The sequence below is a fragment of the Zootermopsis nevadensis genome, unplaced genomic scaffold (genome assembly GCF_977971745.1).
Source record: "Zootermopsis nevadensis isolate Lab colony 2312 unplaced genomic scaffold, Znev_1.0 Znev_ptg000023l, whole genome shotgun sequence".
Lineage (NCBI taxonomy): Eukaryota > Metazoa > Arthropoda > Insecta > Blattodea > Termopsidae > Zootermopsis > Zootermopsis nevadensis.
Window position 1 is genome coordinate 1,156,858 of NW_028259155.1, and position 14,032 is coordinate 1,170,889.

General features: G+C 38.4%; 1 protein-coding gene and 1 long non-coding RNA gene across 2 annotated transcripts; one reads left to right on the forward strand and one right to left on the reverse strand.

Annotated features, from left to right (window-relative positions):
- Positions 1-3,483: 3,483 nt before the first annotated feature.
- hook (hook microtubule tethering protein) lies at positions 3,484-13,470 on the forward strand. Its single transcript, XM_022084591.2, has 15 exons — positions 3,484-3,681; positions 4,264-4,349; positions 5,283-5,355; positions 6,170-6,272; positions 6,589-6,669; positions 7,930-8,153; positions 8,467-8,641; positions 8,838-9,115; positions 9,653-9,817; positions 10,091-10,230; positions 10,312-10,452; positions 10,575-10,756; positions 11,599-11,801; positions 12,365-12,436; positions 12,807-13,470. Exons 1-15 carry the CDS (start codon positions 3,643-3,645, stop codon positions 12,942-12,944), a joined length of 2,100 nt encoding a protein of 699 aa, XP_021940283.2. The 5' UTR covers positions 3,484-3,642; the 3' UTR covers positions 12,945-13,470.
- On the reverse strand, positions 4,333-7,434 carry LOC147872859 (uncharacterized). Its single transcript, XR_015536745.1, has 3 exons — positions 7,404-7,434; positions 5,409-5,478; positions 4,333-4,735 (listed from the first exon to the last, which is right to left on the reverse strand). It is a non-coding gene; the product is annotated as an uncharacterized LOC147872859 (long non-coding RNA).
- Positions 13,471-14,032: the final 562 nt, after the last annotated feature.

Here is a 14,032-nt window from a genome sequence, read left to right on the forward strand (position 1 = left end):
TCGTGTGAAACATTTAGTATCTGAGCCACGTGTTAATGGAAGCCGCGGGGGGGTTCTTGTAAGTCTGCATCGCCACCGCGAATTCGTCTGTTATTCTTTCGTGTGCGAGTTTTCCGGGCACTGATGAAAGTCTAAATGTTGTAAAATATTCCGCGCAACATTCCACTGCTACTAAGCTTAAAAATGTATTCTCCGTAAAGTCCACTCAACCTGCTTCGTCGTATCAGTTACAAAATTAATTTGTTTAAACTTTATTATGTACTCTGGGCTGAATCGATAAGTCTGTCGTATGTAATAGAAGAATATTAATGGTAAATTCCGTGAACTGTATAGAGAATTTCATAACAGAAAAAAAAAATATTTTGATACTTAATCGAAACCTTTGACTATTCTCATTTTCGAGGGCACAATTTTGTAACAAAGCGCCTCGGTTATTTGTCAATAAATATTTTTTTTTATTTTGTAGTAAGTCTAGTTGAAAAGAGTTTTATAAATAACACAGCGAGAATAGCGAGAATTTATTTATAAAAAATCGTCCTTCCTGTAATAATTTCGTGAAAGGAAATCATACACATATTCTGCACACAGATATAAAAATTGTAAACTTAATCCAGTCTTGTGATAGGTTACAGAAAGATTCTTTGAACTCCATGAGGAAATGTCCTTATTGAAAGCGAATACTTGATCAGCTAGTCAAATTTTTATTCCTTTATTAAATCCGAAATTTCATTGTCATTTTTTTTTAAAAAAAATAAAGTCCCGAATATGAGTCTTCTGATCCAAGTTCGCGTGCTCGCCGCTTCCTGAACAAAACCTACAATGAAAGGCGACTGCAAATTCTCGGGTTGGCTGTTGGAGTAAAATATGAGACGCCATTCTGGACCTTACTGTCACTGCAGAAGAAATCACAGATGCGTCATTTTGCTCTCTGCTTTGCGAGAAGGAAATCGAGTTGTGGGAGTACATTCATTCCTCTCTCTCGTCTGCAGCAAAGACATTGGCGCCTGTCTACCGACGTTTTGCTCAAGAACCACAAAATCGAAGCTTAAATTACGGTGCCCCGACATATTCAAGACGCAATTCTTATCTGTCGTATTCTGATCTTTAAGAATTTGGAACCTCTACAGACTCCAGTAATTCGGTAAATCATTTGTGACGGTATTTGTTTGTTTATAGTTTATCAGTATTATAAAGCAGTGGTATTCAACCTGGGGTACGCGTACCCCCGGGGGTACGCGAAGACATCTTAGGGGGTACATGAAATTTTAAAAAATATATATTATTTTATGATAAACACTGAATAATCAGTAATGTAATTTATTTAATTTATTTTAGATGTAGATTATATACTATGTATAACTTGAATTATACATCAACAACTTTGGGGGTACAAAGTTGAAGAGAAATTATATCTGGAGGTACGCGAACAAAAAAGGTTGAATACCTGGTAAGTTTATGGAAGGAAACTAGTTTAGGATATCGCGTATTTTGCCTGGAGATACTGAGGAAAACCTTCTGCCTGAGTTAACAGACCCAAATACTTTTAATGTATACGTAAATTTACTGAAAAATTTGTCCTTAACTAAGTCTTTTTTAAGGGTTACGACGCCACGTTGACTTGTAGGTAGATACTTACGATTCGGAGAAATAAACCACCTGTTTCAGCCCTGAAGATGGAGGCAGTATGTTTCTCCGAAACGTTGATAGCTTTCTATCAGCTTATTAGCATCATTAAACTATCAAACTTTTGTAAGTGTCCAACCAAGAAACAAACTGTAACGAATAAGTATAAATATTTACCAACCATATAACAATCGTCTGTTACGATAAACATAATTATTTTAAATGTTTTTTTCCAAAGTTATGAAGCCACTGCAATCCTCTGGTTGAACTATCGAGCAAACCGTAACTAGAAATGAGCATAAGTAAAATTGAACTGGGCGGATTCATCACGGGGAACAGAGATCACGAATTGACTCGGTTTAAAATTACACAAATCAAAACATACATAATCAAAGTTCACTCAACATAACGAAGTCATGGTTACGTGTGACGGAGCCAGCGATACCGGATTTCTGATTTAGGTTTATCGTGATTTTTCCTTTTCCCTCCAAACAAATTCCACGATGGTATTTTAAAGTACTCCTTGGTGATTATCCCTCATATTTTCTAGCTCGCTGTCTATAATAACATTAGGCAATCAAGACTCCGTATTTGAAATTGGGGTTTAAATGAACCAAGTTATCATCAATGCCAATTCCCTTCCTGTCACAGAATATCGACAGAGCCCCAGTCGCCATCACGCGTTCCGATCGATATCTCGAGAAGTTTATTACTGCGAAATGTACGTGTGTCCAAGGAGCTTGCCCAGAACAGGACGAGAGAGGAGTAACTAACTTCAAGAATGGTCTAACTTGTTTCATTGGTGTGACGAATACAATAAAATTATTGTAAAAACAATATTTCCTTCTATCCGAAAAATAAACTTCCATTAATTCCGTACATGATGTTTCATAAATAAAAATTTCTACTTCCGGGCTGGAAAACAACAAGAATGGCAATGCAAACATGGATCAGTTTCCATTTTGACGTAGGGTTCGCTAGATTACCTGCTGTCTTTATTTTATTTATAGATACACCATGGCATTTATCGGAACTGAATCAGAGGGCAGAAAACATAATAGTTAATTCATAACACGCCTGGAGTTTTTCGCTCGTTCGACATTCCTTAATTGGAACAGCAGCGCTCTGTGTGGAAACAAAAGAACGAGACTCTAGGCATTTTAGTAGTTTGTTGGTAACAACACAGTAATCTGTAACACTGGAATCAGCAATATGTAAATAAACTCTTTCTAGTGAAAGACTCTGCACTTTAAATTTAATTTTCGTTCTAGAATTAAATTGGCCGTCAATTAGAGACAATGAACTTACCTTGAAGAGATCTAACTTAAAGTGTATCATAGGGCAACACTGCGATGCCACCTGTTGGGAATTTATTTGTGTCGGAAGAACACGGTCCGTTCAAAAGCCGATTCGTTCTCCACCTACCGGATGTTTTACTAACTATTTGTATAGTCAACTTGGTGTGGGACGACGTGCTTTTACTCACCACGCCAGCATTCCGGAATCACAATGTACATGCCCAGTCATGTCAAAACCTGATAAATTCTACTTCCGTCTGTCCGTCGCACGATTCAGCCAAGCTCGTGCACATTCTGCTGTTTCGTAACTCCTAAATCCCCTCAGGGGCCCACGAACTGGGTACGAGAAATGACGTTCCCCAAATTTAGCCAAATTGCTGTTGTTGTTTGATTTGGTCAGTACTCACCTCTTTACATAATGGAGTCTTCATTATGAAAAATCACGTTTTATCACCAATTATGCTAGGCATATTATTTGTATTTAATAAACTTTGATTTGTTCAGCTTCAAACATTCCCGCTAAGTGTTGTGTGGCGGCTATTCGAACTTTAGTCATTAGTTAATCTTGTTAGGTTGCGTAAACAGTTGAAGAGCGTATTACGTGAATATTGAAGTTATCTGTATTATGAAGATTATTGTGAAGTTGTGATGAACCAAAGTGTAACACCATTAAGAAGTCTGTTTAATTGCCAACGTGTTGTACGGTAAATCGGCACGTGTAATGGATAAAGCTCATTTGTGTGAGAGTTTAATGAAATGGGTTAGTTAACACGTCAGCTAACATTTTATTTGATGTTGTATGTAGATATGTACGTAATGAATAGTGGTTGGATCTCTGATGGAATCCCATATGTCTTAATTTCACAATGCAGCAATTTCTACTACCGATTGATACAATGATAGTATTTTGATATTCGTTGCGATTTTCGCATTGGATGTGAGCCAGTTTTCATGGGCATAAGGACACAAAACTTAAAAGAGGACGTGGTGTCAGTCTACGACAGTATTTGCATTATGTTACGCGTTGCAGTTAGTAATCATTTTCAAAAAGTTGAAATGGCTTGTGTGAAGAGCTACTAGCTTAAAAACTCAAAATCCAATGAATCGTTAGGGTGATTAGTTTAGAATGTTTTATTTTTGGTCTGTGATCTGTAACTAAACTTTAATTTAGAGTTAGGTTTGGTTTGCATGGCTACTCTGCAGAAAAGTTATTTTGGATTTTGCTTCTGAAGCAGTTTTCTTACAGAATAAACTGGTAGAAGGATTTATTTTTGGAGACAATTAAATACATCAGTATTTATGAGTTTTTTTGCAAATAAATAAATACATTTTTTTACATCAGTTACAGACATTTGATTTGGATGCTCCACATGAAACCCTGGAAGATATTAGTGATGGAGTTGCGATGGCACAGGCCCTTACCCAAATGTAAGTTAAAATTGCTGGTCTATGATAAAGAGCTCAGTATTTGTATGATGTATGGAATCAACAAAGATCTTACTTTCCACTGTTTTCTTCTCTGACAAATTTAAAACTTTCTATATGTGGATAGGTTTTCACCATGATTTTCATTTTGTTATAATCTATAGGTCCCATGTGCTGGCTGTCTTGTTCATTACCATTTTGAAAAGTCTTTATCATTTTGGTACAGACATTCTTCATGTCAGGTTTATGGTGAAACTCAGTCTGACAGATTTTCTGGTCTTCTTCAGTTGTGTATCTTGGATTCAGTCAGTTGGCAATAATTTCTTAACCATTTCAGCCTCTCTTCATATTTGGATCAGGTCTTGTCAGATGGATGGATCTTCAGTCGCCTGTAACATTTTCATCTCCATCATGAAATCACTTCCAAAAACCTATGTTGTGCTTTTTGTTCACCCTCCAAAAACTTCCTTTATAGTTTGTAAATCTTGTTGGCATTTCAAAATTTAATGTTGGTTTTCTGTTTTCACAATTTATTACCTGTGTTTTAAACAGCGAAACAAACAAACAAAATTCTTTACCACCTTCCTGTAGTTGCAAAACGGTCTGGGTCCAAATGTATCTATATTCTGGGTTGTAGCACTGTGTAGTCTTGTAGAAGTTTACCAACGGTCTAGAGGTCCATGCTGCCTTCATCATGAAGGTGATGAGTGGTAGAGGCAACAAGGATCCAATGTATGGCAACTTGCCAGTGTTGCCAGTAGTTACACAAGAACAGTTCAGTTTTTTGTCTGACTTTAACACTAACAGGAGAACAGACATTACTCGACTTCTTAATTTTCAACATTCTACTTAATTAATTAAATGAGTCTAAAGAGTTTTATATTTAAGCCTAAACATATTAAAATTCTATTTTAAAACATATTTTATTTCCCTCAGTGCTCCAGAATGGTTTGGAGAGTCGTGGATGTCAAAAATTAAAACCGGTGCCGGTAATAACTGGCGGTTGAAGGTAAGATGGAATACATTCTGATGTAACATGATTATGCTAGTGGTAATTATAACCTGTGCGGAAACTGTGCCTTCACATGGTTGCCGGAAGAAGGCAGTATGGATATTTCTTCAAATTTGTGTACTGAAAAGAGGACGTAAGAATGTTATCACACGATGTAATTGTGTGTTGATTGGCAAATTAATAATTTTGTGTTTTGTCAACTTACATTTTGAAATGTTTAATGCTTATGTTTATCCGTTTGTTTCTCTTTCACAGTTAATACAGATTTATTATACAAGTTTACTGAGCTACAGCTTAAAGTATTTCTACATTATCGTACCACATTAATCGGATAATTGAATTGAATTTATTATTGATAACCAGGACAAAAAAAATTATCCTTGCAGCCATGAGTGTATTTTAGTTGGAAATAGCATTTACACGGTCAACAAGGAGTCTTGTATTTAATTTTTTGTTGTGAATTATAATTTTCGTCATGCTCCACAGAGTTGTTGCAGGCATGTTTAATTAAAATCGCAGTTAGGTTTGAACGGTTACGATGCAATATATTTTTTTTTTTGTATTTTAGAGGTCTTGAATTCTTCGAGGCAAATATTAGGACAGTGTGCCTCAACCACTATCTCCTGTGCTTTTCGCAACTCATTGTACATAATCATCATTCCATATCAAACAAAAAGTAATTATATGAGTGGATTCGTCATCAGCATGTAACCCGCAGACCAACAGACCGTTCGGAATAAATTTCAATTTGCTCGTAGTTTGCGGTGGATGAAATGAGTTTGTTCTGATGATGAATCCTTTTCCCTTTCAGGTTAGTAACTTAAAAAAAATTGTTGAAGGGATTGTTGATTACTACCAGGAATGCCTCAATCAGCACCTGACGGACTTTAGCAAGCCTGATGTTGTTAAGATAGGTAATAATTGTTACTTATATATTTTTTGTTTGAATCTTGTTCGATCTGCATTCGTTATTTACTTATATTTGTGACGTGGAATCGTGTCTTATTTTAAGGTTAAACTGTAACGCCCTTTCATTTATAGACATGTTTAATTCTGATGACAATATTTGTGTCCTTAATCTTACTGTCGGTAAACTTTGTTGTAATGGTCATCTGTTTTTGTTTCGTTATTATTATTGAACTTGTTTTCCCTTCATTAGAGGAGGTTGGTAATGAAAGAAAATGTTACATGTATAATTTGCTACCAGGCATGCAATTTTTTCTTTATCAGGAGAGAAGTGCAATCCGGAGGAGCTCGGACGTTTGCTGCAACTCATTTTGGGATGTGCAATTAATTGTCATCACAAACAAGGTAACTTTTGACTTAAATACATCTATACGGAAGGGTCATTCGGCAAAAAAGCGTAACGAAGATGTGTAAGGTCCATATCAACATTGTGTAAATATGGACCAACCAACCAACCAAAAAGCTAACTGAGGGCGGAGGCCTGCGCAAGCGCAAGCATCGTCCCTACCTAGGTGAAACCATTCCTGCGCACAAGGCGCATTGCTGGAAATGGTAAACGGTCTTAATTTAAAAAAAAAAACGGAAATTTTGCTAACGCTAACGGGGTTTCGTCGTGGCGGGAGCCTCGACCATTACAACTGGGATCCGTTGCTGCTGATGGGAGGTCATCCCGTCAGGCAAGTTGTCCAAAGGTATTTGGTTGGTTGGATCTCCGGGGTTTGAACCCAGAGAGGGAGGGGCCGTTTCGGCTGAAGGCCTCTGCGGCATGGGGGGAAGATCACTTCAGCTGATGGCCTCCGTGATCGGGGTGGGGGTGGCGGGCCGTGCCCCTATTAAGTTATACCCTGGCATTCACCTTACAACTGAGGAAAAGCACGGAAAACCTCAGTCAGGGTAGCCGAGTAGTCTAACCACTCCTTGTGCCGACTTGGCCGTCTTTTGGGGACGGCCTCGGCTGGCCTGCTGAACATCGGTCGGCCTCGGTTGCCCTTGGGCGACCTCTGGCAGCCCTCCCACTGGACACAACCAAAAAGCTAACTGAGGGCGGAGGCCTGCGCAAGCGCAAGCATCGTCCCTACCTCTCTCCAGGCTGTGCCGGTGGGGGTCTCCCACAGTGGTCAGCTTTTATATGAACTCCTGTGAGCATTGTTATGTTACCTACGAAACTAATTGTTATGTCATCTGTTTACTAGGCATTGTTGTTGTATTTTATTATCGCCGTCAACAATCCGCTTTTGTTATTGCGGAAAGAGTTGAGCTGTGAATCGCTTGTAGAAGAAGTGCGTCGTAGAGTAGATAATTTTGTGCTGGTAAAAACGTTTTAGAATATCACAAGTAATTATCTTATATAATAATTATTACATTACATTACAGAGACGTATTTACGTCAGATTCTTCTTGGGCTACCAGCCGTGTAAGGTGGCTTAATGAAGAAAACACCAACGTTTCGAGAACCACCTTCGTCCTCGGAGTACTGAAGTTCAGGTGGTGGCCCGAGAAGAATTTATTATACTTAGTCGCCATGAAAGCTTCAGATCATTTTGGAATCTGGTCATAGAATTAATATTTCCATGCAGTTTTATATTTGTTTTTATTCTTTTGCAGATTACATAACAAGGATAATGTCCATGGAGGAGTTCGTTCAGCAGGTAATCATGCAGTCGATTCAAGAACTTGACAGAAGCAGCATTGGGTCGGGTACAACAAGTATTGTTCTCAGTTCAGGTCTTGAAATGGATCCCCAGTTGCAAAGAATATTGGGAGAGTTGGAAGCTGCGACCGAGGCCAGAGACCAAACGGCCCAGCGGTGCCACGAGTTGGACATGCAGGTGCGTGCAGGAACGCGGTATAAACTGAACTCTGTTATGTTTGCAAGTTGTGTGATGATGTATTTGTGAGCGAAGGTTGTGAATGTTTTGAATCTGTGACTCGTTTAAAAGAAATTTTGGTTTAATAAAGCAAATTGAGTACCACAGCTCATATATGTGGACTTTTTAAAAAAAAATAAAAAGTTGTTAACTGTTTTAACAAAAGGAGAACTCGACTTATTTATTTTTAAACTGCGAGGCAGTTTTATCTTTAAATTGGAATCTCTTGGATCTTGAATTTTACTTCTTACGTAAATAATAATTTTTTTTGTAGGTGACTGTGCTACAGGAAGAGAAAGCCAGTGTGGTACTTGAGAACCAAAGGCTTCAGGAACGTCTGTATGTGTTTGAAACGCTAGAGGATCCTGGAACAGGCACCGTTCATCGATACAAGGAAACCAGAAAACAACTTGATGCACTCAAGGAAGAAATGTTCAAAGTAGAAACAAGTAAGATACAAATTCATGCTTGAATTAACTGCGCTATACATTTTAATAGATAAATTCTGTTTATTATAATTTTTTTCTATAACTTACGTTGTTCGTAAATAATGCAGTGGTTTTGTGATGGCGGAAATGTCGCCTCTCTGATGTATTTAATTACTTAAATTAAAGAGGTTCATTATAATTCTACGTACCTTTCTAGCACGCGATGACTACCGTATGAAAGTCGAAATGCAGGAAAAGGAGCTTTTAGAACTTCAGTCCAAGCTCGAGGAGTTACAGAAGATGGCTGATGAAGCTAGACATCTGAAAGATGAAGTTGACATCCTGAAAGAAACGGCAGACAAAGCTGTGAAGTACGAAGCGGCCATTGCTTCGTACAAGAAGAAACTAGAAGAATATGGCGATTTGAAGAGACAAGTGAAAATTCTGGAGGATAAGAACACGCACTACATGCAGCAAACCATGGAGTTGGAAGAGGTTTGTGCTTCAGATGTTTTTGTGATGTACGCTCTTTTCCTCTGAATCTGTGGACACAGATGCTGGAGGAAAAATCATCTGCCCCCGTCGGGGAATGAACCCCCGGTCGTCCAGTAGAGAATGAGTGCAGTCCATATTTTACTTAAAACTTTTTTAATGGTCTGGGCTTCTGTTTTGAAACTAAAGACTGCATTTGTTAAAACATATCCTTGCATAACTTATAAAAGACTGCATCTTGAGAAACTTATAGTCACTCAGCTGTTCAATAAATTCCCCCACCATTTATGGAACCTGAAAGTTAATTTAAAGTGTTCTTTGCTGTCTCGTCTTCCCATGCATGCCCTCCCGACCTCATTCCTTTTGGTGGAGGAGGATGTGTTGAACAGTACAAGTCATGAACCTCCTCATTGCATACTTTTCTTTGCTACCTCCTGCCACTTCACCTCCTCTCGTCAGCACAGCATTTTTAGTCTAATTTTCCTTCTTATGTAAATAGATAACTAAATTGATGTGCAAATTGGAATTTTGTTTCCTTAGGAGCTGAAGAAAAATGGTACATGGAAGCCACAAGTAGAATTGTACAAGAAACAAATAGCAGAATTACACCAAAGACTTGATGAAGAGACGAAGAGAGCCGATCGAAGCGATTTTGAGTGTAAGAAGAAGCAGGAGAAACTGAAGGCCATTCAAAGAGAGAAAGAGGTAAACAGATACGCAGTGCGCGTACTGTCGCAAGGTGTCTGCTGGTCTCACAAAAATGCAATTTGAAGTAGAGTGAAATGGTAAAGCTGCCCCCGGTACATGTGTGACACACCTACGCACCACGTGCTAACCTTATTAATTACATATTTATTGGTAAATAAAATACCGATCAGTATCATTGCCTATACCACGGCATGTCACAATGTAGGGTTATTAATCGGGTTCCAATGTACAGCACACGATATAAGTAGCTGAGCTGGGGTTTTGTTTCAGCGACTTATCATCGAACGGGATTCTCTGAGGGAAACCAACGAAGAACTGAAGTGCTCTCAGTTGGCGGGAGGAAGTTGTACAAGTGGAACGACTCTCCTTGCAGAAACTGTTTCTGAAAATATGATTCCTCCCGAGATCAAGTATGTCAAAGACGTGATAATTTTAACTTATAAATGAAAACATTTATTTTGTTGCTTGTTACTGGAATACATTATTTTCAGGGAGAGGTTGGTAAGACTACAACATGAGAACAAAATGTTGCGATTGAATCAGCGTGGTCCAGAAGAAGATAAATTATCAGCGACTCAAGCACTGCTAGATGAATCAACACAGAGGGTGAATCAGCTACGGATGGAATTAAGGTAATGAAATTTCCTTGAAATTTATTGTCGTTAAAATTCACATCATATGTGTCAGTGCAGTGAATGTACCACTGCAGCAGATACTTAGAAATTTGGTGAGATTCTACATTGAATCACTTTAGATTGGCCAATCAGAGAATTATGGAACTGGAGAGCCAAGTTGAAGAGCTTCATGAAAGTGGCGGAGTTGTCGGCATGAGGCAGCGCTTGGCTGATCTTCAGGGACAGCTGCACGTCGCACAAGGAGAGAATGAGAGGAGAGTGTCGCAGCTAGAAGAGCGGGAAGTTTCCATAGCTGAGCACAGTAATTATGGATTGAGATATATACACATTTTATTTTAGTGAATCAAATTTGTAGGCAGGCTTTAGCCGCCCCTTTCCACCTCCGATTAGTTAAGAAATCATTGGTGATCAACATTGACCATATATGGCATTAGTTTAGCAGTGACCTGTGTGATTTGACCTGAATAACACCTTTAGAATGTCAGAGTACTCCAAACGAATGCGTCTTTTTCAGTCTTGCTTCTTTGTGCCTTGACTAACAGAGATTTATAAGTCGTCATACAAATATATAAATCCATGAATATGGTGGGGTACCGCCTGCTACCCTGAAGGGCTTAATACTAACACTGCCACCACCTCAAGGTCACACGCAGGCTTCCGCAAGATACCTCACATCTGGGCTTAGATGGGAAAGCATCTGTTTGTGGTGGTAATCACAGATTTTTCCAATTCTCATTGACAGAATCCCAATCCTTTTAGTAGTTTGCGTATCGCTTCCCAATTACGTTGTCTTCTTAATAAAATGTGAGTTTTCTCTTAGCCATCGTGCCCAGGCCAGTTCTCAGGACCACTCACCCTCCTATCCAATGGGTAGTATATCTTTCCATGAGGGTGAAGCTGACAACTCACTCGCCTTAATCTAGTGCCGAGGTTAAGGATGTGTGGAGCTGTACCTCCACTCCCATCTATCTTGGACCCAAATACTTTCCCCAGCACGTAGTTCTCAAACACCCTCAATTTGTATCTTGTTTCTGTAAGTTTTAGTACCGGTACAAAACGAGAGTTACAGATAAATTTAGGCGAAAGTGGACTGAAAGTCAGTTATTAAAAGTTAATTTTTGAATTATTGATCCTTTGGTACAGAACAGAAGGCAGCGGCTTTGCAAGAAGCGTTGAGGCGGAAAGAAGCGGAATTGCACGCTCTAGAAGAGAGGTACAAGAAGTGCATCGAGAAGGCAAAGAGCGTGGTCAAGACTTTGGAACCGAAACAAAACCCAGTATCTGCCGAACTTGCTATTCTTCGCAGCGAGCTGCTTGAAAAGTACAAGATTATTGAGGATTTGGAGGTTTGCAGTTCCTTTTTATTTGTCATGTTTGCATGTTCAGTCAGTGCCACGGTATTTGACTTTTCTTAAATATCCTTTCTGTGAGACAGGGTAAATGAAGAACCAATTGCGGATCAGAGTTAACGATACCAGATTGAAATAACGGCGGTAGAGGAGTGGATGTTCGGAACAGCATTCTGTAATTTCCATCACAAGTACCCAACAGCTGCGAAATATAATCCAGTTTTTTTTTATCATGACGCTGAATGAGCTGCATAAGCAAAATGTAACAGATCTTGAATGCTGATCTTGGGATTTTTATTGGGTTTTCTTATTTCTTTCTAGAAAAATATGGAATAGTACCTGAAAATAGATTTTGACCATTTCCTTGACATTCCTGCAGATTCAACATCGTTTGATGCTGCATAACATCGGCAGTTCTTACGGCGTCGTTAAATAGATAAATAACTTTATTAATGAATAAAGAACAGATGTGACCTTTCAACTTAGGAACAGGATGAGCCCGTGTCAAATGAACTTCTCAGAGATGTAATGTTCTTAAAAAATGTTCTTGTGTTTACCAGGAGGAGAAAGCGCATGCCAAATCATTCCATGAAATGGAACAGAAATTAATGACCACAGCATACTGCAAACTTGTAAGCTGGTGTTTTCTGTATACTTGAATGATTCTTCACACATAACCCTTTCAGATGTAGTTTATAATGCTTTTGACTGATTTATTCGCGTAATGCCTTGTTAATATGTAAGGATTAACCATGAAACCTCTTTAAGTCATATTAGCCTTCTGACTTTTAAATATATTTTACTGTTGCTGGACACCAAGTACTTCCTCATACGCTTTTCAGTTTTGAAAGTTTGTTTCTGAAAGGGAAAATAGGAATTTCTTGTATCCACTCAATAACTTTGAAACCGTTTGCTTAATCTTTTCAAACTAGGTTAGCTGGTCATCTTAAGCCTAATTAATCTAACGCCATGTAGTCAGTGACCCTGAAACTTATATTTCAGGGCTTGCTTCGACAGCGTGAAGCAGCAGACCAGCGTCTAGCTGCTCTGAGTTCTGGACAGGGTCAGTCATTCTTAGCTCGTCAGCGCCAGGCTACAGCTCGCAGATTGACTCATCAGCAACACTTCGATTCCAGATAGACTTCCTTTATATATGTAATAATAATTTGTGGTGTGTGTGAGAGTCTTAGGTAAAATATGTATGTAAGATATAGTCGTAGGAAATGTGAATTTTATTTTTAACCATTATTTTTGTCATTACATGTAGAGTTTCAAATGAAATGATGTTTGTTGCCTTATATAAATACATGAACGTTGAAGAATTTATAGTCCGAACCTTTTAAAACCGGTGGCAACTTTGTGTATGTACGACCTGCTTTAACAGTCAATAATCTTATATTTTGTACTTATGAGTTTTGTGTAAATCCCTCTGTAAATAGCTGCTGTTTCCCTAAATACCATTAACAGGATGATTTTTGTAATGGAGACTTTGTGTTTTCTTTGCAGTACAGGCTGAACTCTTAAATATTATTTACATGATCTTAGGCTTTAAAGGGTTAATTGGTCCACTGATTTACAATTGCTTTGTTTTATTGGGGTGATAAACTGTAAATTCTTCTGTAAAATGTTGATTGTCAGCCAGGTAAATTTACATTTTTACATGAAACATCTTTGGTCTTATGTTCTATGTTCTTTTATTATTGTTACTTTCTAAGGTACATACAATGTCGCCTGTACTCAAACCCAGGACAATTTTTTGTGGGGGTTTGTGATCGTTTTTATTGCAGTTTCCTCATTGAAACAAATAATTTTTGGTGGTTTTGATGATGGAGGCAGCAAGAAGCTCTGAAACATTGGTAAACTTCTACCAGACTTCATGGTGCAACAACTCAGAAGACAGCCATCTTCAAACAATTTTGGTCTTTGTGCCATTCATTTATTGTGCTTCCTGTCCAAATTATAGAAACTGTTATCACCAGGGCTTGAGCCAAGGACACTTTTTTGAGTTTTGACCTATCTAAAATTGTGGTTTCAAGACCAAGTTGAGGGAGATTGGTGCATCTCTTCTTGAGCTATAAATGAACAGGAATATATGTAAGATGGTGGAATATCGGCAGCTTACTGCCCTGGTTTCTGAATATGACAGGGCACCAACTTTCCTATGTTGCATAACCAGTTGCATGAATGAACAGTATTGCCACTCTGGTACGTAGGAATGTAATCAATCT

Excerpts from the sequence above, each read along its gene's own strand:
- hook (XM_022084591.2), top strand. The coding sequence starts at position 3,643 with ATGGATAAAGCTCATTTGTGTGAGAGTTTAATGAAATGG. Across the intron at positions 3,682-4,263 it reads GTGAGAGTTTAATGAAATGG|TTACAGACATTTGATTTGGA; the intron begins GTTAGTTAACAC and ends TTTTTACATCAG. Across the intron at positions 10,757-11,598 it reads AGTTTCCATAGCTGAGCACA|AACAGAAGGCAGCGGCTTTG; the intron begins GTAATTATGGAT and ends CCTTTGGTACAG.